We start from the raw sequence: 25,299 nt of genomic DNA, 5'->3' as shown, positions 1-25,299 counted from the left end.
GTCTAGAGACAATACAAAAAGGTGAGAAGAAAAATTTATCTCAGGAAGCAAAAATGATCTAATCTTGACCAAGCTGCCAAGTCCATTAACCAAACCCAGAGACAAGTATCAAAGTCCAGGAAAGCAGAGGTGCAGAACAGAAGCCAAAAACTGCAAACTTTTGTATCCTCCTCTGCATCACAGAACTGTATTAGACTGAGCGTGGTTAAGTGCAACTTCAGGTGACTGCTCTTCTAACAACTCGAGATCAGAGACAGGGTTGACTGCAAGACAGAATTTCATTCATTCACTCAGGCCAGCAGCAATTAAATTGCCTCTTCAGACTAACATCGACTGCAGGATCACAAAGCCAGTTCTGTTATTAGTTAGGTATCATAAGGAAACTGGGCTTAAGCAATAGTGTTGTGACAATCAGCATCCCATCTCCTCCTTCTTAAATCAATTTTTCTCTAATCACTTTGGAAATCACTGGTCAATTTGACTCATTTTTGTTAAAGGTCTCACAGATAATTAAATGCCTAAGGTTGCTGAGTAGAGAGATAGACAGGTAGATTATGACACTCAGATTAACACCTCCATGAAGAAAAGGCACAAAGACCTCTGCCATTACCCTCTTCATTTAGCAGCAGACAGCATATCCAGGGCTCTGAACAAGCCACCATTACTGCCAGTTTTGTCCTGTCAGCACCTCAGAAAGATTATCTGAGGACATGGGAGGGAGCTGAAAATACGATAGGAAGTGGTTTAGAAGACCCTTGGGGAGGGGTTCTGTGAAGAACTACAGCCTCTACAGGGGCAGTGTGAGGATACACAGCCAGTCTACTGTTATGCTACTCTCAGATCTGTTTTGGCAATAGAATAATCAGAAGCTCAGAGCCTTTTTTTCCCACCAAACTGTTCCCATACCCCTGAATCTCACAAAACAGTTACAGGAGGAAGACACAGACAGCCTTTTAGTGAGTCACCACTATTCTTATATTATTCTGGACTTAGTCTATGGTACAAAAGCTAAAATCAATTTAACTGTAAGCTCCACATTAATAATTTAAATTATTTCAGAGAAAAAAAAACATGAATGTCATAATTGAGGAAAGATGAGAGAGCAGAGGCATCCTAGATACGATCTGTCTTGATAAAAGGCCAGATCTTCACAAACTAACAGTAATGTTGAAGGGTTGCATATGTGAGATCTTGCTGGTTCAACAGTACAAATTGCTCTAGTAACATATTTGTCACTCACTACTGCTTTCTTCTAAATCCCTTATAACTGCAAGGAAGGACATTCCCCCTACTTCCTCCTGCTGTATCACCAAAGCAACTCAGTGTGAAATAACATGCTAAATGCTGAGAAGACAGTAAGTTCTATCTTTCAAAAGCTACGTATAAATGCTGAGGAGACTGTAAGTTCTATCTTTCAAAAGCTACCTATAAACTATGATTCAGTTTTCTGAATGCCTGAGCTGTAACTTTAGGGTTATACCTAATCAACAGCCCTAGGCTGACAGAGCTACCGTGCATAAATAATCCAACCCTTCTAGAGCCATTGCTACTCAGCATCTCACATGCTTCACCCAAAAACCCCTATTATATCACTGATGCTAGGGACAATTTTCTTCTCTCTTTTTTTTTTCTTGAGCAAGCAAGCTGGCATGAGATGGAAACTCTGCACTTCCCACTACAACCCACAGATCGTAGTATCCTTTGGGTTCAGCATGAACAGAATGATTGGGTATACAGAAATTGTATACTGCTCCTGCACCAAGCAGTCACAGTCGTGAGTCACTACAGGACAGGGATGATTCAGAACTTCTGTACTTGCTGCCACCAAGCCATGCAATCCCTTGCACCCTTTACTTTCCTCTTTTATGGACCTCAACAAAGCCAGTCACTGAACACTCCGTTATTGGACTAAGTCTACAAATCCCTTGTTGTCAAATTACTACACCTACTTCAAATCTGGGCTTTCAACATGCAGCCCGGTTAAAAAGCTCAGCATTGTGTCCCCCTTCTCTCTTCCCATCCACTGAAATGATTTTGCTACCAAGAAGTGTATCACCTTACTTGGCTTAAAGAATTTTAACTTTCTTCCCTTTGATCTTTCTTATCTTTCTCTCAAGACAAGGAAACCAAGCAGTCAGGTGTCTCATGTTCAGAAGATGTCAATTAAAGCACAAAAAGTACTGTGAATGCAAGAGTAGATCTGCTCTAAGTAATGGAGGAGCATCAGAAATTCAGACTGATAGACAGTTCAGCTGCTTTTAATACTGTTAGTAAGCAACACTGAGGACAGAACTGCTGTCCAGAGGAGTAACTCGACAAGAGACAGAGACCTATGCTTCGCCATCTGCACTGCTTCACCACCGGTTCCCAGATGAGTTTAACACGCACAAGTTCAGAGCCACTATGATCTGGCATCAACCACCTGGAGAGCTAATCCCTCCTCAGTCCCTGTGTGCTACTGCCACCACTCCAATCAGCCGCTTTGCTCGCACGCTCCATACAAAAGAGCAGCTTTCCAGCCAGGCACACGCCGAGGACTTCGCACTTTGGACTCTTATCTCCCTTTGGTACAAAACACAAATCTCTAACACGAAGCAAGGTCCACTTAACCGACTAAAGCTCTCAGAGAAGTGTAAAAGATAGGTCCACTAGGAATTTATGTTCATTTGTGAAGTGGGAAGGACAGGCTTTCTTTACTATGTTGGCATCATCTTGTATCTGTTTACTGACAAAAAAAAAAGTAAGTCTCTACTAATTACTATTTCATCCTATAGTAACATGTTCCAAAAGAAAGTCACCATGGTGCTTGGAATGTATATGCCAGAGGGACAGATGGAGAAGCAAGGAAAAGATTAATCATTTTATGGCAGAAAGCCAGTGGTGTTACCAGAAAAAAAAAAGTGAATTCAGTTTCAGTGCAAGAATGGTGGTGATCCTATTATTTCAGCTGAGGTGAGAACTCCTCACCTAAACCAATCTGCAGATTTGGCAGTTTGACAAAAATACTAATTTACAAATACTCACTTTTGAAGTCAGTGAGTAACAAGAACGCCTTAAAAAAAGTAACATTTCAAGAATCAGTTTTGAGAATTAAATCATGATCTGGCTAGCAGCATTGAGAAGAAGTCTATCTTGTGCTGAAAGTCTCCACCTTCCTACTACTTTAAGCTAACTGCTATAACAAAAGCCTACCACAACAGATTCATGAAGCATTTAGAGTGTATTGCTCTTCAGTAGTAAACTAACTCAAAGGAAAATACCCAATTGCCCAGGAATAATTGTAATTTACTCCATCCATTATTACAGGATGAATGATTTGGTAAAGCTAGAAGTAAAATTTTTAAAATCCCATTAAGAGGAAGCCAGGTGTTTTATTACCACTTGTAATAAGATTTGAAATTCTCTTCCAAGCATTTCACAGAGCTCAAAGACAAATTTAAGAATTCCACAGAAATGAGACCACTTAAAAAAATGCACAAACATTTCTGCATAATTACTGAAACACAAAAGATAAAATTTCTTGGGAGAATGCTCTTTACAAATGACTGGATAGATACAGAACAAACTCCTAATACATTTAACTACAAATTAACCTTTTCCGGGAAAAAAAAAAAAGAAAATAATCATATGCTTGCAGTGTATATGCCTGAAGAAAGAAAATGCCTCCACAGTTCTGCATGAGCCTGAGTACTAATACAAGTGAATATACTATAGGAAGAATCAAAGCAATTTCTGCACTGAGCATCACTGTTGTACTTACGAATCAAAAATAAAGCTCAGAAGCCTTATTTTGTAATGAGTGTAACCTCTGCACATAAAAACTTCAAAGCTCTAATGGATAATTAACCGCAACTGATCCACATATTTCAATTGCTTCAAGTTTTTTCAGTGCCAAGCAGAAAAAGTGACTGACTTCAGATAAACAAGAACTATTCTTACGATGTAAGAATAGGAAGTTAACCAGAACCTCAAAACTTACTAAAGATGTTTCAAAGGTTTTTTTATCAAGAAAATCTAGTTCGGACCCAAACAGTACTTCAACAACACTTAAAAAGAGGATTTTGAAAGACCGAAATTCAGTTAAGATATACCTCTACAGATTCTTGACTGTATATTCACAGGCCAAAAATCTTTGAGTTACTTCCTGAAGAAGCATCAGCGTGCGCTAAAACACACTGAATCACATCAAATTTTCTAACACTGGATCTCAACTCAAATATCACTGTTCTCCCCCAATTCCTGTACTTCACCATCAAGCCAAATGCAGGTTTCTAAACCAACAGCAAATCTCAACACAAAGTCCACGCTTGCTTCTTTATTTTCTGTATTATAGATATTAGCCTTTCAAAATGAACCTGACAGGCCACAAAAGAATTTACAGATGTGTCTGCTGTCACCTCAACAGTTCACAAGTTCCTATACTTGGCTGGAGACAGCCATGCAAAAGGAGAGCACATCATGCTCCAAAAATTTAGTATTATAAGGAATAAGCTGGTTTTTGAAAAACTGGTAGCACTATTTAAGAGATTCTTTCCCATTTATCTCCCAGAAGCTGGCCAAAGATAGATTATCAGGCAGCCTGTGTGATGTGATACAATATTCTACAGGGGTGAGGAAAAAGGCAATAGTGGTTCTACAGAGTAACAGGAAAGGCATCTCAAAAATACAAGGAAAAGAGGTATTCTGTTTCATTTCTTTGTATGTAATCTCCTTGCCAGACTTGAATCCTAAAGGAAAAGTGGATACACTGAAGGGAGAGACTGTGCTTCTAAAAGTAGTAAGTATTCTAGTTCAATCCAGAAGGGGCGGGGGGGGGGGATCAAATAGACAAGAAACAAATGTACACTACAGGTTATATTAAATACATTAAAAGAAAAAAAAAAATCAATATAGTTTACTCAAAGCAACCACTCAGCACAAGTATCATAGCCTGACATTAACAATAACTATGGAGAAACATCTATAAATCATTTACACTCATGAAATAATTTTTAAGTACCTTTAAAAGCCAAATATGTTTATTTTGAAACAGCATACTGACTTTAAGAGCTATCTTGAAATCTCCTGTATTTCTGAAGAAACATGCTTTCCTTGAAGATTTAACAATTTATGTGAAGCTATCAAGAAACTTCTCAACAGGTTTTTAAACAATGCAACATCTGATGGTGGTCTTTAAGCAAATGTTTAAATTGAACAGCGTGAACAAACCAGACCCGTACACACACACTTCTCACTGAAAGCAGCCTGCACATGGTACTATCCAATACGTATTTTAGCCCAGAAACGTATTTTAACCCAAGATGTCCAATATCAGACTAAGGAAGCAAACAGCTCACTCCGAGTGAAATCCTATCTTTTACTCGTGATGTTCCAACGCTTTTCCATTTCCAGGATACAAAGATCCTCCCATTGTAAACGTAGTTATTTAATTTAATCAATTTGCCAAAAGTTTCAAAGGGTACTTGTTTTCTGTTTGTTTTAAAAAATACTCTTACAAAAAAAAAAAAAAAAAAAATCACACAGACAGGACAGCATTATGCCAGACACTCTGAAAACACAAAACCTTTCCACCCCAAAACAGCATCATCTCTCAGAGACCGCTAAATACTACTCTTCTGAAAGTGTTTCATAGATAGGCCCTTTTGGCAAAGATGCTCCTCTATTTAACATGCTGTATTTTCATTGTGATTCACATTTTTCATTGTGTCAATAAGAATTCAGGATTTGAGGGGTTATGTGGGGGGCAACTGTGTATTGAAACATCTTTTCTAGTTTAAAAGTTAATCTTTAAATAAAGATTAAAAATAATCTGGCCACTATAAAGTAGACTTGGGCATGGTCTATGTAGCCTCTTCTATTGAGATTTCAACCCCCTAGGCAAGTGAGAGGATTTCTAAATTCCAGAGTGCAAGTTTCAAACATAATGTTATTTTTCTGTCCGACGGCAGAAGGTGTCCTATTCCATCAAAGTGGAAGCCACAGGAGAATGGCCTCCTCCCACTGCTTCTTCACTCCTGATCTGTTTCATAGGTAGACTGATATATAGCATATAACATGCTATAGCAATTTTCAAGTTTCCTGCATTGCTTTTTTTTTTAAGGAAACAGACCACCAGCATTTAGCTTTCAGACCTTAGTATCAGCTGCTCTGACACATTTCTGTATGTAATTCCAATTACAGGATTCCCAATATAATCACAGCTTACTGTCAAGTACAAATATTATCTTTTAAGTAAGAAGTTTCAAGACCCACTAGAAGGTCTTGTCATCAGAAATGCTCCTGTGAAATAGCATCTATATGCATGATTGGAGTCTATTAAGAAAGTCACTATGACAAAAACATTTCCTTCTGACTGAAGTAACCAGCATTTCGTAACTTCTACATACCAACATTTAAGTTGGCAGGTTTTCCTCTCTCCCAATATCAGAGTAATTTTTAACCTGTGTATTCAAAAAGTCAAACAGCAGCAGGAAGATATGTGAAAACAGTCTAAAACCTAGAAAGAAATCATTTAGGTCACATCTATTACTAAGGACTTCAAAGTCTGTCATTTTAATAAACCTTCTGAAACACTGGAAATCTTGCTATTAATCTGTGGCTTCCAAAATAAGTTAGTTCAGTTAGTTTTATTTCCAAAACGTTCTTTCAGATACACTACTTGGAAATAAACCCCACTCCAACAACAAAAGTTGAAGAATTACAAGACAGTAACCAATATGATTTAGAGTCAGTGACAAATTCCTTAATGTTTGTGTTGTGTTACCACAGTAGAAGATAATAGCACAATTCTACTCTGATAAGATACCACAAACATTTAATTTTTGCCAGCTGGGTGATAAGCCATGCAAGTTAAGAGACGGGCTTTTTAACTGCCCGAGTTGGAAGCAGAAGGAAGGGAAAACAAGTTGTGGTCTGCCCCCATGAAGACTGACTGTTCCATTTCATGTAGCATTCACCCTGCAGCACTAGAGCCAAACTGAACCTAGAAACCTGCTTAAGCAGAAGCAGAAGATAGCAGCCAAGTGACTATCACTTCAAAGATCTTCAATGACATTGCACAACTGCAAATGAAATTTAACTCATGTACTAGAAGCAGGAAACAACTCGATTTCAGGTGCCAGGAGTAATAGTTGTGGTAAGTGAGCTTTTTAAGTCACCAAATCTCTTCACTCTATCAGAGTAAACTCATCTGTGGAGTACCACTTTGCATGGCCATGTTTCAAAACAAAACTGCATTACAGATATTTTTGTTTTACTACAAGTCAGTGAGTTTTGCTGTTATGTGTTTTCTATATATTTATATCCTTCTTCTGTTTGTATTATTATAAAAGCACATATGTTTCTTCTCAGTAAAAATTCTGTTTTGGTGGTAGTCATTCAACAGAGGACCAAGCAGCTATGGTCAAGTCTGTAACATTATTAAGACTCCCCTGAAACCAGGAAGCGGAATTATTTGGAATACGATTTGGACAGGCTACTTGTGTTTGCCAGAGGCATGGTCTGCTAGGAGACAGCTTGGCAGCCTAGTACGGACAACTTAGAGGATGAGAAGCAAATTAACTCCAAGTCATGTTAATACAATTCAGGCAGATTCAGACAGATTGAGAGTCACCAGAGAAACAAACAGCACCAGCAGTTTGCTAAAACACACAGAACTGCAAAGGAATGAGAACATCTTCAGCTGGCTTAATTCACAATCAGCAAGCGTATCTAAATCTGCTACTTAGCAATATCAACAGGGTAATCTGTTTAAATAAATAGTTTGCTTCATTTTTTCTCATCACAAATTTTCCTTACTATAGATTCCTCAAAACACCAAGTCAAGTAACGTAATACAAAACTTAAGTCTTGTATCAGAAGTCTTGCTGTTTAACATAGCTCATTATGTTATTAAATTTACTCAAGATTAATATCCAACACCAAAACAGCACTCAGTGAACAACAGGGAACAAAACTGCAAATGTGCTTGTCAAAGGCACATGTATTATATATACACCCAGCCTAGAAACAACAAATAACAGAATTCAGTTCTTTTATAGCTCAACAATAAAAAAAAAAAGAAAAAAAAAAAGAGACACAACTGTTTATTCTCTTGGTAGACATAAAAATGGCTTTACTGTTTTCTGAAGTTCACTTCTGGTAAGAGTTTCTCCTCCTCTTTAATCTGAAACTTCTACTGCAACATGCACTGCTATGGGGCTATTTTGACTAAAAGCTGAAAGCATGCACTATTCAAACAGATTAGGCCAATACAGCTAAGAGAAAAAACTGTTCTGAACTCATACGCAAAAGTCCAGCATAACAGACCTGGTTTTGCACAATAGTGCAAAATAGTGATTATTTTGAATGTGTTAAGATTTTGATGTCGATCCTACTGCTGGTACCAACTTCCAGTGGGACTTAAATACATACATGCACAGGTAATGAAAACTCATTAGTTGTACACAACACTTGGAAGTCTGTAACTAAACTCATTACTACCAGATCACCGCCTGAAATACCACACTGGAACCTTTTTCTCCCAGTTTCTCCCTGCCAGGTAGGTTCTAGCTTATATCAATACAAATATATTCCTTTAGATTTTTCAAAATATGTAGAATGAGATTACTTAAAATCTACAATCTTGAAAATGCATTTTACAAAGAAAAACAATAATGTGGCAATCCTCATAACTAGGTATGAAAATAAACCAACATTTTCTTCTGAACTCTTTACAGATTCAGACTAAGCTCTGATGAAACAATTACATCCTTCTCTGGGGCATACAGAGCCCAATAACATGTTTGATTAAACTGCACCTTTCAGGAAGAAAACTAACCTTGAGGTAGTTTTATTAGTTCTACAAACACTCTGAAAGGAACCCCAAGCAAGCTGTAGTTTCACTGCAGCTTAAAAGCTATGACTTCTGCAGATTATCAGTCACATACAACTCCATGATTTTTTCCTAAATTTCTGCTGCTGGGTACCAGCATATCCTCATTGGAGTGATACAGCTCTGAAGTTACTGATGAAAAGGTGATTCCTTTTATAGAACTGTATAAGGAGGCATTACACCTTGGAAACACATGAAAAAGAAAACACTCAGGGGTCCAACTCATCTCAGTGAGACATTACTACTTCTTAAGGGAAAGAACAAAAGTACCAATTAGGTTAATCCCTGTCGAAACTCTTAAATTAGTGCAAAAGGAAGTTTGAGAACCAACCAAAATGAATGGGAACTTCCCAAAATTTTCTTCTGATTTTCCACAAGCTTTGATAGCAGTATTAGGACAAGGGAATGCATCTCAACAAGAGACTATATAACATCTAATCTACACAACTTCAAGCTCTTGCAAGCCACAACGAACTACATGAAGGCTTCATCTCCCTCATTTGAAAAAGATGAGCTCTCACACCAACAGGAGAGTATTAGGCACAGAGCGTGCCTGCAATGAAGTGCTCATTTCTATGGAAGCAATAGACCATCTGCTTAGCTTTGCTACTGCTTAATGTCGACAACCAACAATCTTAAAACAACAACTCTAATTTAAAAAGATTTTCTAGATAATTTGAACATATTTTCTGGACTTAATGGACTTTACAAAACAACATGGTACAACACAAAAGGACAATTCTGCTACTACTGGAAATTACTGTGACAAGACGATCTGTTCTTTTACCCCCACCAATTGATAACTGTTCAAAGAAGAATCCTTCTACTCTTTTAAGCAGATTTCTAGAAGAACTTCAACCCTGTCAAATGAAAGCTATCCTTGTAGTGTCAGCCAAGGAAACAGGGCCAAAATGCCACAGTTACAAGCAAAATTGTTACAGGAAAGGAGTCTGGCACTGAAAGGAGCAGAGATATATACAGTAGCATAGAAGAGAGGTTTCCTCAGGTTTCCAGATGATCTCAGACAAGTCAAAAATCACAAAGCAGGCACTCTAAATAAATCTGAATATGCAAATTGCACAGTCACCAGCAATGAAGAATTCAAATCCTTTCTATAGTAAGTTGTTGTATCTTTAATTCACAAAACATTTTCAGGGACTACTGTACTCCCTACTTCCAAAAATATTCTAGGCTATCAAGAACATGCTATCTACTTCCAAGAAAACACGACTATGACTTTAGTAGCTATTGTTTAACTTGTATTGACAGGTTGCTTCTTCCAGAGATCACATGAAACTCTTTGCTCATGTGTCTAAGGGCTGAGGAAGTATTTTGCCTTAATCCCTCTCTGCCAATGTAAGAAAAATTTGTCTTGATGTCAGTGCCTTATGGCTGTCTGACACTGAGCATCAGTTATTTTTCATTCCCTTACAAACTGGTTAGGAGTAAGGTTTATCCACCACCTTCAGCTTAAGCAAGCACATGCATCATGAGCTGGAGTTACCATGCTCATTTCTGGCATACTTTTCATTCTTTCAAGAGCTGCCTTAAAATGGCAAGTCCAGCTCAAAATTAACAATATTGGCTTATGATGCTTTAGATGAAATGAATCCCAGTTATTTCTGAGAGCAGGTGAAGGGATCGGATTCTGGACATTTTTCTTCTTTTTCTTCCACTAGAAAGAATCCTTATAAAAACATACCGCAAGAAAGAAAAACAGAAAAAGCAATGGACTTTCCTTGATTAGTCATTTACTAAAAAAAAGATTAGAACAAACCATCGAGGAAGCAAGGTCTTGCCCAACAAAACTGGTCCCAAACCATAAAGGGTCATATGTGCTACACACTGCATATAAACACACTGAATTGAGAAAAATGGACGTCTGAGCCATACTTGAATGAGGTTAACCAGTGATACACATCACTTATTTTAAACATAATGAGTAAATCTTGGTTTAAAAAAGTTTTTCTAGACTTTTTTGTGCATTTGTATTTCACACCTCTTTCCTTCCCTTAGGATATATCACTACAGTCACCACCTAGAGAATTTGCTTCCAGCCTTTATACAGTTCTTCAAGCATGATGGCAGCTACATTAAACCGTTTAGACAAGTTAGACACATTCACTATTAGGTATATCAGCTGCCTCACCACTTTTATTGCTGCCCTTCAAATCTTTTAAGCTGTATACATTAAGTGGTAAACATCAGGGAACAGGAGGTGAAAAATAAACTAAACCACATTCTCCTTCAACAGAAATTTCAGTTTCAGAAGATCAAACTCACTGAAGTGTTGCTTTACTTTTAAGAAAAGCTTTCATCACAACTGGATCATCAATAAGAAAAAAGCTACCACAAAATCATGGCTGATAATCCTATTAGGACAATAAACTGGGGGATGGGAAGAGACTGGAAAAGGATGCCAATTCTCAAATGCCTACTAAGGAAAATGGCAAAAATTGTTCACTTGCTCTCTTACGAAGAGAAAATTAAGATGTAAAGTAAAACCCATAAAAAACAAACACAATGCTTTCAAGCTTCACCTTGTTCAACAAGAGATGGGAGCCCTGGAAAACACTGATTTTTCCAAGTTTGCCAAGTTTTTAAAACTGTTTTCTCTTAAGTGCTAGCACCTTCACAGAAGCACCACTTTATCACTTCTGCTCTGTCATTAAACAGTCCTACTTTCTCAGTTTCTCCAAACAACTTGTGAGTAAGGTCTTCTCAAAGCAGTAATTTTGCCCTAATCTTCTGAAAATGCATCACCAGTGCTGAGCACAGCACTGCATATGAGAACAAACTAATGATTTATGTAACATAGATACTTCCGCTATACTTTTCCAATGTATTCCCTATTCAAATTTACTTTACTTCTTGAACATATGCTGAGAAAGCCCAGGTCGCCTTCTGGAGCTGGTGAATCCCATCTGCAGCTGGCATCAGGCTAACACTGAAGTCCTTGGAAAATGGAATTTGTCTGAGTGCTGGCCTATTCCACCAGGGGTGGCTTTGTTTAAAATAGACCGAGACATCACAGAACCTCCCCTACCAGGTTCATACATACTCCGTCAGCTGAAGACCATAGGCAAGTCCCTTTGCTTTGGGGTAATTCTACCTGAGTTACTTCACATAGAAAATCAGTAGTCTCACCACATAGCTGCATAGTGGCTAGGAAAAATCTACTCCTAAGAACTTACATACCCATAAGTTCATAGAAATAAGCCAGATAATTAGAATTTGCCACTCATCCCACAAATTTCAAAGGAAAACAAATGAAAAATAAGCTGATTTTCTTTCTGTGCAGACCAATCTGCTCCACACAATAAATATGGCTGATTCAGAGGCTGGAGACAACTATATGTACTTTCACATGCTATGATCTTCACTCAGAATACAAGCATCTCTTCCTTAAGCAAAGGGATCCCCTTCCCTGCAGAGATAATGCTTGTTATATTTTTTTTTAAAATAAAAACTATGTGCCCCACAATGATGTCAGCATTTCTTCAGAGAACACAGCATACGCTTTTACGTCAGGCAATGCAATTTTTTCCACAATTCCTAACACATCAACGAATTAACATCTACATGTAATAAACTACAATGATAATGACTAGTGATGTATGAATAGATAAAATAGCAGAGATAAAACATTATATTTTTCTACATATCAGAATATAGTGGGTTTTCCATAAAAATTTTTTACAGTAAGGAACTGTACCAAAGCAACACAGACAAGAGATGACGCATACTGCTATCCAACTGAAAGACAGGAGGAGCAGCAATCAATATGCTTCTCTAAGCTCACACCTGGAAAATGAAGATCTTAAAAGCAATGACTATGTCGAGCAGGGACCAGAGCTGTGCCCCAAGGCAGAGGCAGATACTCCCAGGTGTATATATTCCCTGACCCAATCTGCAATGGCCACCGAATTGGACTTCTTGCCCAGACACTGCCCTTCCCTTTCACAGAATTTATATTAGCTTGGCAATCTATGTGAAATTTGATGTTTTCAGATCAGTTCCACTATATTTGAAAAATATTCACTACACAACTGCTGACAGTGGTCCTTGACAAAAGAACCAATCACTACACCTCTCCCTTCAATCTACAAATACTTCTCCGACAGTTTTCACATTGCTTTAGAAGATATTGTTGTCTGGCAGCTAAACTGAGATCCTGAACAGAAGTAATCATCTGCTTCCTTTTTGCAGGATTATCCTACTCTTTTGTAATGCACTTTGCTAAGATACTACCCAACTTTTAACTTCAAGGTTATTTTTTTTGAAAAGTGCTTTTATTTTTGATTACATGAGAAATACTGTTTCAGTTATCTTGCTTTCATGACGGTGACTGAAACAGGTAGCTCAGACTCAGGAAGGTACATTCTTTAGTTCTGCTCCAGAGAAGAATCTACTAGATTTTCTCAATACCTGTATGAAGAAAAAACAAGTGTAACAAATAGAATATATTAAATGACATGTACATACTTTAGTCATTGCTCCTGTCTGTGCTGTGTTCAGTCCGGTGTGACCAGCCATCTGTGGAGATACTTGGGTTAAAGTCTCTGCCAGCACACTGCCTGCATTCCCCTGCATGGCAGGGGCAGAATATTGCATTCCTGCTCCCCTTCCTCTTCCAGCTGCCCCAAGAGATCCATTCATTACCTGCCCTTGTCCTTGCTGAGGCTGATTCATTAAACTGTGACCAGAATTACTGTTGAGAAGGTTCTGGTGTGTCTGACTGAAATTAGTATTCATACATATCCCAGGTCCAGTCTGTGATGTTGCAGGGCTGCTCGTCACCATCCCTACTTGTTTTTGTGCTTGAGAGTTCAGAGTTTGTGATGCAGGTGTGGTAGGTCCGGAGGTGCTGGCTGCTTGCTTTGCCAGGCCTGAAGCAGAAGAGTCTCCCTGGTTTAAAGGGCTCTTACCAATAGCACCCAGATTACCGATATTAGCACTGTTCGGCTGCCCTTGAACTTGACTACCAACTCCCTGCTGGACAGGGCTATTTGAGTTCACATTTCCAATTCCTGGGTTTAAGGAAGAGCTGCTGCCTCCCCTTAGAAGTTCAGAAAGTTGTTTGTGTTTGGAAGCTGCATCAGGGACAAGGTTCCCACTGCTGTTTAAAAGGCCCAACTCGCCATTGGGGATCAGCTCATCAGGAAGATCATTTTCCAAGTCAAACAAAGATCCAAAATCTACAAGTTAAAACAGAAACACAGGTGAGAAAAACATGACAAACACGTTACTAAAATATTCATCTACACTATTTTATACTAGTCTCAAATGATGACATGCATTAAGGTACATCTTTACCCAAAACTCAATTATTGCTAGCAAGTGAGCCAGGGTCCCCACAACATGAACTCCAGAGCCTTTCAGAAAGCACAGCTGTCAACACATACTGTGCACACACAACCATACGGTGTAGAGCACTGACCCGTAAAAGTAGTTTCTTTGCAAGCCTTTTGGCAAAACATCATACCAAGCCTAAGAAACTAAGGTGGCGTGAATACGATGATCTAACCTAACTCCTAAATTTCTATTGTTTGAGCTAAAAGAAGGTGGCAGAAATAGCAGGAGATTTTGCTTCCTTTAGATTTACTCCCCCAAAAGAACAATTCTGTTTCACCCAGCAATCGTACCTCAACCTTGTAATTTATGTTTGCACACAGCCAAAGAACATCTTCCAGCTAGGCTTTGAAGCTTGATCAAAACCCTACTTCTTCAGTGGTTTGATTCCCGTCTTGCATACGAACACATCCAATATCAGTTTCTAGTCACTGATTTGTATCATGATCCACTACCTCAGAAGATCCCAAAAGGCACTCAGCATTTTCTCCTCGTAATGCCTCTTGAATCAAGTCACTTCTTGATCCCTGAATGGCTCCAATAATTCAAATTGCTCTAGGTGCCCAGCCCTCATTTATCATGCCCAGTATTGACAGAGGTAATCCACATGCTCTCCAGATGAACAAAATAAATCAATCAAATCTTCATTAAGCCACTTGAAGGAACTGCTCTGCCTGGCTGTAACATCCAGACTGATAGAGTGGTGGGGTTTTTTTGCTTTGCTTTTTAGAAAAGGAGCAACTGAGGCTCACTAAAATGTTTTATTGCACATGATAAGCAGTGTCTGTAACAATGTTATTTTGGTATGTAACTAAAAATAGAAGCTACTTGACTATATACAGGTACTCGCATGTGAAAATAAAAGTTATATATTTGAAGACATAAGGATAAGTGCATACAGCAATATTAATAAACATGGAAGCAGACTAGCCTCAATTCATCAGAGTAGCTGTTCAAACATACAGCATGTGTCAGAGAAGTTTTCCAGTCCAAGGATGTGACCTAAACCAACCACTTTTTACTGCAGCATAACAGAAATGCATGAAAACTTCACTTCGTCCCCACAAAGCCAGCCTTCAAAAACCTAGTCCCTCCCAGTGAACAGACAAACCACATTTTTCCAGGTTAGAGCAAACAAGTTCTTTTCTGAAGAAGGGCATCCCAAAAGCTTCATTGTTTTAAAGTTTACTCCATTCTTCAACCACAAAAAGTTGCTGCAAGACTCCGGTTGCAAAAGCAGCGTAAGATCGTTCAGCAAGCGACAGCCTGGATCATACTAACTGCACTGAAAAGAAGCAACAAAAACCAAACACCAAATAACCTGTATCACAAAGCTAGGATGTGTTACCAACACATCTCAGTACACTTAAATACAATACATTTCATCAGCATTCGAATTTTTCATTCAACCTAACTGAAGAAAAATTAATAAAAATTTTCAGATGTGTTGCAATGACCAGTGAATTACATAGTCACAGTAATACTCGAAATGTTCAATTCTGCCTGTTTTGAGGTACTCACAGCAGCATGTCCTTTAGAGCCTACATCTTGCCATCATTACCTAGTGAAGTCAATGAGCTCTGAAGAATCCTTCCAGGCTTGCACAATGCTGGCCATGACACAACACAACACAGATCAGGAGCAAACCTCTGATTCCCTTTCAAGCAGGGAAGTAACAGACTCACATTTTTGTTAGCTAGGTTCATTACAGTATTTTTCTCATTTCTCTCTTACTTGCTGCTTTTCCCTTCAGTTGTTTAGTTCACCTTTTCAGCTTGTCTCTTACAGAAATTCCTGCTGTACCTTTAACTACGTTGCTTTCGGCAAGTGCTTCATCTCTCCTCTTTCTCACATAACCACTTGACACTCACTATGCTACAGTTTATATATTTTGATTCTACTTTCCTTCTTCCAAGATTTCACTATTTTTAACCTTCCATCCATCTCTAACCCCACTCTGATGAAAAGCCCCTCGCCTGTTTTCGGCGCCAGGCCCCGGTGCCAGGGTCCCTGTGGCGCAGCCCCTCTGCGGCTGCAGCCCGGAGCACAACCACAGCCACCTGCCCGTGCTCGCCAAGGCTGGTCACACAGGGGCTGTGGCTGAAGCTTCGTCTTTGTTAAGCTGCCCTCATCATCCCAGCTTGTTGGGAAGTTCAAGGTTTACAGCGTTTGTTCAGACAACTTTTGTAAATCCCAAGAAACATCGTTTTTCCAAGCTTCTGCACCAAAACCGTTAATATTTCATGAACTAAAGACGCATGTGCATGCAAGGGCCAGGGGCAGAGGAAAAGTGACAAAATGAAGAGGGGGAAGATGTTACTGTGGGTTAAAAAAAAAGTAGTTTTTCTCCAGCTGTATTTCAAAATGAGATGCTGGAATGGAAGTGCTCAAATTTTTTTTGTTTGGCTGGCTGGACTCTTAAAAGTCTTGCCAGAGCCAAGGACTAGAAATGTTTTTGCAGTTTATAAAAAAAGCGAAGAGAGCATTTGGGAAAACTGCCTCTTAAAACCTAAAATAATCTACCACTCTTAAGGTCCTGTAAGAAGGCTATACATTAAGGTTAGGCATGGAAAGTTTACAGCTCTGCCAGCAGGAAAATAAAAAGCAGGTAAACAGCTTAGCGGAGTGGCCGTGTAAAAATTCACTGAGTATTCAAATGTTCAGGCAATGATTAATCTTCCTGCTTTCATATTTTAATCAGCCATGTACGTTAAAAACATCAACATGAGGCACATTTTACAACAGTTATAAAATACAACAGAAAACAAAAGTCTGCTTGAGCATGTCTGCAACAAATCCATAAAGATATGAGATTGTCTTGGCAGTTAAAAAAATAAGTATATTTACACACATATAAAAATCTGCCACAATAAAAACGCAGCCCATTTCTACAGGAAGCAAAATTAAAACTAACCTCAGTCCTCCCCATCCTCACGAGAAGAAAATAACCGATCCCATTCTCTATGCTTCAAGTCTTTCTCAAAGTCCACGGCAGCTACCAAGAGTCTAAAAACCAAGAGATGCCTTTGCCTTTACATAGTTATCCAAAGCAGTGCTCAAAAAACACCTACGCTGAGGAGTCCCACTCCTATTACCAAGCTCTGTACCTGCTCCATCTCTCAAATCTGCCACTCACCTAGCATGCAACAAAACAGAAGTGGTCTTTATTTTAAAGGAGGATAGATTCCCTTAACCCCTAAGGCACATATGCCTAATGTCAGCGCTCAGGAAGCAGCAGAGCTGACTACAGCTGCGGAGATCCACCTCGTAGCATCTCATCTAACACAGCACTTCCGATTCTAAACCTCACACCTTTCATTACCTCTGTTACATAAACCAAATGTCCTCTTTACGGGAGAGCGCCAAAAAACAGAGACAACATATCTTTTAGAAGGGATGGAAAAGCACTAGGCAACTACAACACCCCCACTCTTTCCAAAGGGCTCTTTTTCCAATTTGAGAATTTTGCATTCTTTGAGCAGCTATTTTCACACATACAAGATAACCACACTTGAGACACACTCTTTCCTAATTTCAGTTTTGTGAGCTTAAATGTCACAGTTTTCTGCCTTCCTGGACAACACTTTCAGCAATCAGAATAAAAAAAGATGTTCTCTTCCCTTCCAAGCCTTCTCAGAAGAAAAAACTGTGCTGCATTCTCAAGGCAGATCATTTTCATCTGTATGACTACTTGCAACTGTTATCAGGAGATGCTTTCTTAACATACATATTCAATCAATTAACTTGTTTCAGTATCACCATTTTTTTTTTTTTTCACTTTAGCTCAGCCTGGAGAGGTGACAAACATCCTAAGGTATTTCTTCATGTGATTTATTATCTCAAACATATCACACAGCAAGCAGAAGGAGAACTATCAAATTCAGTTTCATTTTTTACAGCATAATTTCCACTTGAAATGTGATTGGGAGTTTTCCCATCACAAACTCTGACTGCCCATCCACAGAGCACACGCTGAAGTCGCAGTACAGGCCCAGCACACAAGCAGTATTTCCACCGTGCCTTTCTTTCATGCCAACATAGCTGTTACATTTCACTGAGCCCAATTTTGTTTTGTAAGGCTTCTTTCAATCATGCCAGACCCCAGCAGACAAAGCCTCAACAGTTCAGAGCTCCAGTCATTCCCTAAAATTCAATGTCAGGTAACTCAACTCAATAGACATACTGTTTGGTGCAGGCAGCAATTACCACATCCATTCCAACCTCCTTTTGAGGTTTGAGGATTCTATAATTTATTGTTTCATAAAAGACAATTAGCACATTTAATGTTTCAGAGCAATTAAACAATGCCTTCATAGAAAAAATATATTTTCCAGTAAGGAAACTTTAAATTAGCGTTTTAACCTAATGAGACACACAGAAAGATTGCAAACTGACATGCATCTGACCTTGACCTTCAGAAGAGGAGCATCACTTTTTCACAAGTGTTTAACAGCCAGGTTGAGAAAGACATCGATGAGGGACCTGGCTGGGCCAAGAAGACCCTAACAGCTGGGTGGAGGGGGGAAATGAGACATCCAATAGCAGGCATCTGGATGAGTTACAGCTTGCATAATAAGAGATTTGCATATTTAACTAAGCTTCTTTCTGTCTGTTCTTTTGAACTACTTGCATTTGGGATGAGAAAGACAGACCGTTTGGTTTGCTTATTCCCAAATCAGTGGGCTGGTCAAAATTCAAATATATCAATGCACAGAAACGAGTCTTACCTTTAGGCATTCTAGGTACTTGCCCCTAGGAAACTCATTGGGCTAATTATCGCAGTGCTCTCTTGCTTACAGATTCACAGGCGCCCAGGTTGGAAAGGACATCAGGTGGTCTGCAGCCCAGCCCCTCAGTCTCCTTCCCCCAGCCCCCTGACCTCCTTGGTAGCCCTTCACTTCACCTCCTCCATCATCTTACCAGTGCTGGAAGGGAGGCTGACTGCTGTAGTTGCCTGTATTGTCCTTTCAGTCTTTCCTGAAAATTAGTTTAACACTTGCCTTCTCTTGCTTTCCCATGGCTGGGATTTTAGGGGTAGGAGGATTGAGAAGGCAACATTCGTTCTACAACAGTTACTTTGCAACTTGACTTCTGGCAAAGCATGGTTCTCTGTAAGATGAATACCATTCAGGGTACAAACATCAACTAAGGAGCAGCACAGTTCCTAAAATCAATTAAATTAGATCCATTTCGTGCAACCCAATAACCAAAAGGGACACTATCATCTTAGACTCTAGTTAAGTTAAAGCAGCTTCAAGCTCTTAAAATCTCCCCCAATCCATTTTTGTAAGACTTCACCAACCGAGTTTTCAAAACTGAAGCTTGTTACACAGAGCAAACAAATCAAGAAGCTAATGAAAAAGAATCAGTTGTCTTCTAACCTCTACCGCAATACTCCCAGTTTTAAAAATGCTCCTCACACCAGCCCGAACACCAGACACACAAGGATGGGGAAAATGCACGTATCTATATCCCCTATACCACAACTAATGCGTGTGGTAACAACTACCTGATACACGAAAGACCAACTGTTCTGGCCCCAGCTTCTCACCTCCCTGAAAAAAGAACGGTATAAACCGAGATGCTTCCTTGATTATATCTAGTTTAGTTCCTAGCCTCTCTTTCCCCTTGCACATTGTGTATCACCATGTCATAACCGCAAGTTTCTCTCTACTGTACTTACCCAAATTGTCTCTGACATTTCTCTTTTGCTGTGCTGTAATGAAAATACAATCTGTGTCGAAGGTCCAGAAAAACCTAATATACTAGCTTCTTTCAGGAATGATCCCTGTTTTCAGATCTACTTCCACTACCCTTCCATTAAAAAAAATTCTAAAAATCACAGATTACTTGAATGTTCCACTATTAAAAACAAGGTAGTATACAAGGACACATTAAATGCACCTGGTACCAAAGTTAATACACAGAAACAAACATGAAACATGCATTCAGATAAGAAGCTAGTCCCTTATCCCTTCCCAGATGCCTGAGGGGAATAAAACCTACATAACCCCCAAAATGTGTGGCAGAAGCAGCCCAACAAGGGTGCTCACTCTGGTCTGTTCTTGGAAGCACTGGATGGCAAATGATGGTTTTCACTATTTTGACACTATTGCTCTTGTGAGTAACTTTAAATCCTACCCAGTAATATCAACAACACAAACATGACTACTGTCACATTGCACTTACTGACCAAAAGGCTTCAGTAATTTTATTTGCTCTAAGAGCAGAAATCTGGACAGAAGGAAGAGGAGGAAAGCAATCTGTGTATAGACTGGGAGATCACTGCACCAGTAACTTCAGCTTCCTCATTCACAAGATCATCCTGATGAAGATTAAATATTTTAGGGTTCCTGGAGCACATTAACAGAAGTGAGAACTCCTTCTCATCACAAATGCACACATCTTTTCTGTTGCCCTATTTTAACAACTGACAAAACATAAGTTCAGGATGACCCTGTTAAGAGGAATCACCTGAGAATCCAGTAATTAATAGTGGACAGTTGCTTAAGGCAGCATGAAATGCAGAGTCTGTACCAAAACAGAACATTTTCATGTGAATGCCTTCAGCTAGCTCACACAACTGACAGGTCCACTGCTTCACGTTAAGGCTGTGCTACCCTCACTACACATCTGGAAAAGACATCAGATAACGTACAAAGACGTGAATTATCTTGACAAAGAAACTTTTAACTGTGACCTTCTCTGCCCACAGACTTATTAAATACATAGGCCAACACAAGGTGTTTCAGATTTTAAATTGTTCAGACCTCCACCCTCCCCACAATTACTGATGGCATCGGCAGCAAGAACTCCATGCTCAATACTGCCTTCTAGCTCAGGCTGCTTCCAACACTCCCTTCAGCTACACATGTCCTCCTCTGAAGGCTCCCACCTTTATGCACCTTCTGTAACTGAAGCACAGAATGGGCCTGTTTCTGTGGAGACTAAAATAGCAATGATTAATACCTACTTGAAGTAATATTATGAAACAAACCAACAGAAGTGTTACGCAAGATTACTAGGAAACTGGCAAGTTTTGTGTCTGCTTTATGATGTATAATAGCTGCAAAAATAATGTTTTCATTCTCGTTGTTTTAATCCAACTTTCACCTCCCTATATCTGATACCAAATTATAAGCCAAGGGTAGTCTGCACGGCAACTCAAATTCGGCTGTGCAAGAACAAACACCACAAAATGTGCATAAGGAAGCAACAGCAAAGGTGCTTGAAACTAATGGGTTCTGTGTATTTCACTCTAAAAAAGCTTCTGACCATAACTGACTGAACACAAATAACCCAAAACCCTCACAAATCTATTTCACTTTAGAGCATTGATTAAGAACAGCCCCATCTCACTGAAGTTATTCTCATTAATACTTTCCTTAAAGGAGTTTATGAACCTTAAGAAAAAAACTTCACAGCTACTATAAAACAGATTTACATTCAGTACTTACTAAATTCAAGTCTCTTGGTAATTTCCATGTTTCTTTGCTCCATTAGATGAAACTCTACAGGAGATGACACAGAAGCTATGTCACCACCAACACCCACTAAAACATCTATCAAAGTACCAGCAGTGGTAAAGTTGGGCAGAGTGAGAGAGCAGCTCATGCTCTTCAGGTGTGACACACAGAGACAGGGGTTGGAATTGAATATTCCATTTTGCTTTTTACTGTGCAACAGAAAGTAGCTAGCTCCGATGTCTGCCTCAGAGGTGTCCAACAGCAGCAATGAAATAATGTCTACCTGTGAGACTGGGAGGCATGTCACCCAGAAAGAGCGAGTCATTCTGACAACGCTGTCTTCCTGAGAAAGTTCCCCCTCCATTAAAGATGACCCTCAAGAAAGCAGGAAACTATTTTACAGACTTATATATGTATAAAGAAAAATATATATACGCACACAAAGTTATGGTAAATCAAAGATACTGTATTTATCCAATGTTCCAAATAAGATCTTTATTTCTCAATGGTGATAAATAAGAGGAAAGGCAAGATGAAGTGAAGCTTTTGAAGAGTATATGTTAAGAGATTTAGATTCTAAGTTATGACTGCCAATTACCAGTGATAATAGAAGTTTCAGTTTTCTTTTGATTCACACTATGATTCTGCACAATATTTGATAGTATTTGTTGAGACATCTCTATTAAAGAGAGTCTTCCAAATAAAAGATTTAGGTTCTCTCTGAATCTTAGACATCTGAGAAGACAGATGGAAAACATAACATATGTTAAAAGGAAGATTTACAAAGCAAAAATTCTTGAAAGTGTAAACCAAATTAGGGTGGAAGTGTCAGATTTCTAAGCTATCCCACATGCTTTTTCATTGTATAAGAACAAACCCCAGAATTTTTCAAATCCCATTTTTCAACTACCCCCTCCACACTGATTTCACACTAACATTTCGCTGAGTGATATTTTTGTTCATGTTCTTCTCTATTAGCAGGTAACAACAGAGAGCAAAATCTCTAATAAAAGTAAACACCAAGAATATGTGGACTTTTTAAACGTGAAGTTGCAGATCTATCTGCAAAACACAGCATGTTGCTGTAGAAATAATTAATGGCACCAGACTACGACTCCAAGGAACATTCAGCCAGAATAGAAAGTGAATGATCTGCAACAGAAAATTGGGAGTCATTTCACAAACCATCAAGAGATCTCTGGGGTACAACAAAGACTGACACCCCCCCCCACCCCCCCCTCGAGCACAGCCTTTATTCCTGCCTGCTGTTGGCAGGGCTTCTCCAGGAGCTCTATGCTACAGCACGAGACAGCATTTACCGAGTTAATTTTAAGTCATGGGCTGGGGTGGGGGAAGGAATCAATTTGATAAACTCCCAAGTACATATGCAATTACCACTCAAAGTACGAATTTCAAAAGAGGAATGGTCACAACTGTAGGGCTGTGGACTGTCACATAAAATCAAGCTGGCAATTCACCTGCTCAACATTTCATCTCACACAGATGTTAGTGTCAAAGTCCTTGGAAAAAAACTATAAAAAATCCAAACAGTGAGAAAGTACACAATAACCTGCTATCAGCAATGCTTCATGAATTTGTAAGAATTAGCTGCACCAGACTCAATAAATGAGCCAATTTCTAATCTCACAAATCTCCGGTCCCAGATTACAACTAAAGGCACAAAGTTATGCAGGTCAGTCACTTAAGGTGGAAAAAAAAAAAATAAAAAATCAGCTCGTATCAAAACTTAACACAATTTGACTTGGCATAACTGTCTCCCATCCACCATCTCCATCAATACACATACATGGTAAATCTTAGAAAGAAGATAGCCATGAAATACCACATTGCATTTTTTCCCATCCCAGCTGGTTATGGTGCAAGTACCACAAAACAAAGAACATTCCTGTGAAATAATTACAACTATACCTACACCATCACCCACACCTTTTCAGAAGCATCATTTCTTCCCCCAATTCTCTGCTTATAAATCCAACTCTGTTCACTTAATGGAATTACGCTTTTTCTTATTCCAGGGTGAGATGGATAAAGCGTCTGTATAAAAGCAATTCTTACTATCACAGCATGCAAACGACACTCAAGTTTTGCACATATCACATAAAACAAGAGCAGACCGATTAAACAGGCTTCCATGAAACTTTTAGAGGAATGAACCCCACTAAAACATACATACTAATGCTTTCATGCGCACAAACAAAATCTGGGTTTAGATCACCGAGACGTCAGTCCATTTGAAGTCTCAGTTAAGTATGTGAACATAAGCTGAGAAAGCCTCGCTGTCTGTCCTTGAGCTACTTTGTTTTAAAGGTAGTCCACCTCTTTTAAAACTAAAAGCTAAATCCACTGAAATGCACCTATCTCTTTTTTGGCAGGAGAGTAAGATGAAATCAGGCTGCGTATCGACACAAACTCCCTCCTGCGAAGTTCTGTAGCTTGCTGGGAGTTAGCCAGAGATCTACTTATCTTGGCACGTACGAAGGCTCGTGCGACAAGGCCAGTCTTTCCCCAATTTTAAAATACGGGCACCACGATGCTAACACACTGGGCTGTAGGAGAACGTGAACTGCCAGAGATCTCAGCCTGCAGCTTTTGCAGCAGCAGCCATACTGCTTAATCTGTTTATGATCTGAAGTTGTGGAGAAAAAAAAAAAACAACCCCCCCCACACACGAGAAAGCATGAGGTGAAAATCCAGCTCTAATAGACTTTTGAAGCTGCTCACCTCACCTTCTTTCCAACTTCACCTACTTCAGGAATTCATTAACTCGCAACACTGTTAGGGACACCCTCCGCTTTGGCCCAAATTATGATGTGTTGTCTCTGGAACTAGCATTGCTCTACAGCAGCAGAAGGCTGCAGGGTACATAACAAATACAGATGCGTTAACTTGCAGTGTAACACAGCCCACCGCCCAGCTACCTGCAGAACCACCGTGAAGGGGCACCTGAGGATCACCGGCTCTGCTGCTCCTCCATTCAAGCACCTTTTTTGCAAACTGCGCACAGAGTTCAGACCAAGACCAGCTCGACAACGCTGCCAGTTCACTTTATATTCTGCCGCTGGACAAATGCCAGCAATGTACAAAATAATAATGATACTCGATGTTAAAATAATACGCTGCCATAACCAAAGTTACTGTCATTCTACTTTTTGTATGAGTCCCTTGTTTATTCTGCAACATGCTTAGATGACAATGCCTCGTAATAGTTATGGAAGAGACAAATGCTTAGGTGTGAAAAATACCATGTATCTAATAAAGCGGTAATTAGACAAAAGCACTACTCCTACCTGGCTAGACAAGGAAAAATCTTTCCCATGGACATTTTACCATAGGAGCTGGCTTGTTCAATGCTGCACAGCAATGGCACGCTCAATTAACAGCCACGAGTCTCAACCTTCCTTACTGATAAAAACAGCAACAGGGTAACTGCAAAATGGGACTATCTTGAAACTTAAGGATGGTCACGCTACATGTTTCTGTTATCCTTTCATCTCTACTCCCTTCTGCAAGACATTTGATTTAGCTGCTTAAATTTAACAGGAAAGGTCGTATTTTCAGAATGTAAGTAGACCAATTTCAACTGCACAA

At 39.3% G+C, this 25,299-nt stretch overlaps 1 protein-coding gene across 3 annotated transcripts in view; it reads right to left on the bottom strand.

Moving 5' to 3' along the window:
• CREBBP (CREB binding lysine acetyltransferase) overlaps positions 1-25,299 on the bottom strand; it is a 96,377-nt gene that overhangs the window by 67,878 nt on the left and 3,200 nt on the right. For all 3 annotated transcript variants that reach the window (XM_074919812.1, XM_074919813.1, XM_074919814.1), the window contains exon 2: positions 13,358-14,070. In XM_074919812.1, coding sequence (XP_074775913.1) covers positions 13,358-14,070 — 713 coding nt within the window. The remainder of the gene's footprint in view (positions 1-13,357; positions 14,071-25,299) is intronic.

The sequence above is a fragment of the Athene noctua genome, chromosome 15 (assembly GCF_965140245.1).
Source record: "Athene noctua chromosome 15, bAthNoc1.hap1.1, whole genome shotgun sequence".
NCBI lineage: Eukaryota > Metazoa > Chordata > Aves > Strigiformes > Strigidae > Athene > Athene noctua.
Note: the sequence above shows the minus strand (reverse complement) of the source record. Positions and strands in the feature narration are given on the sequence as shown.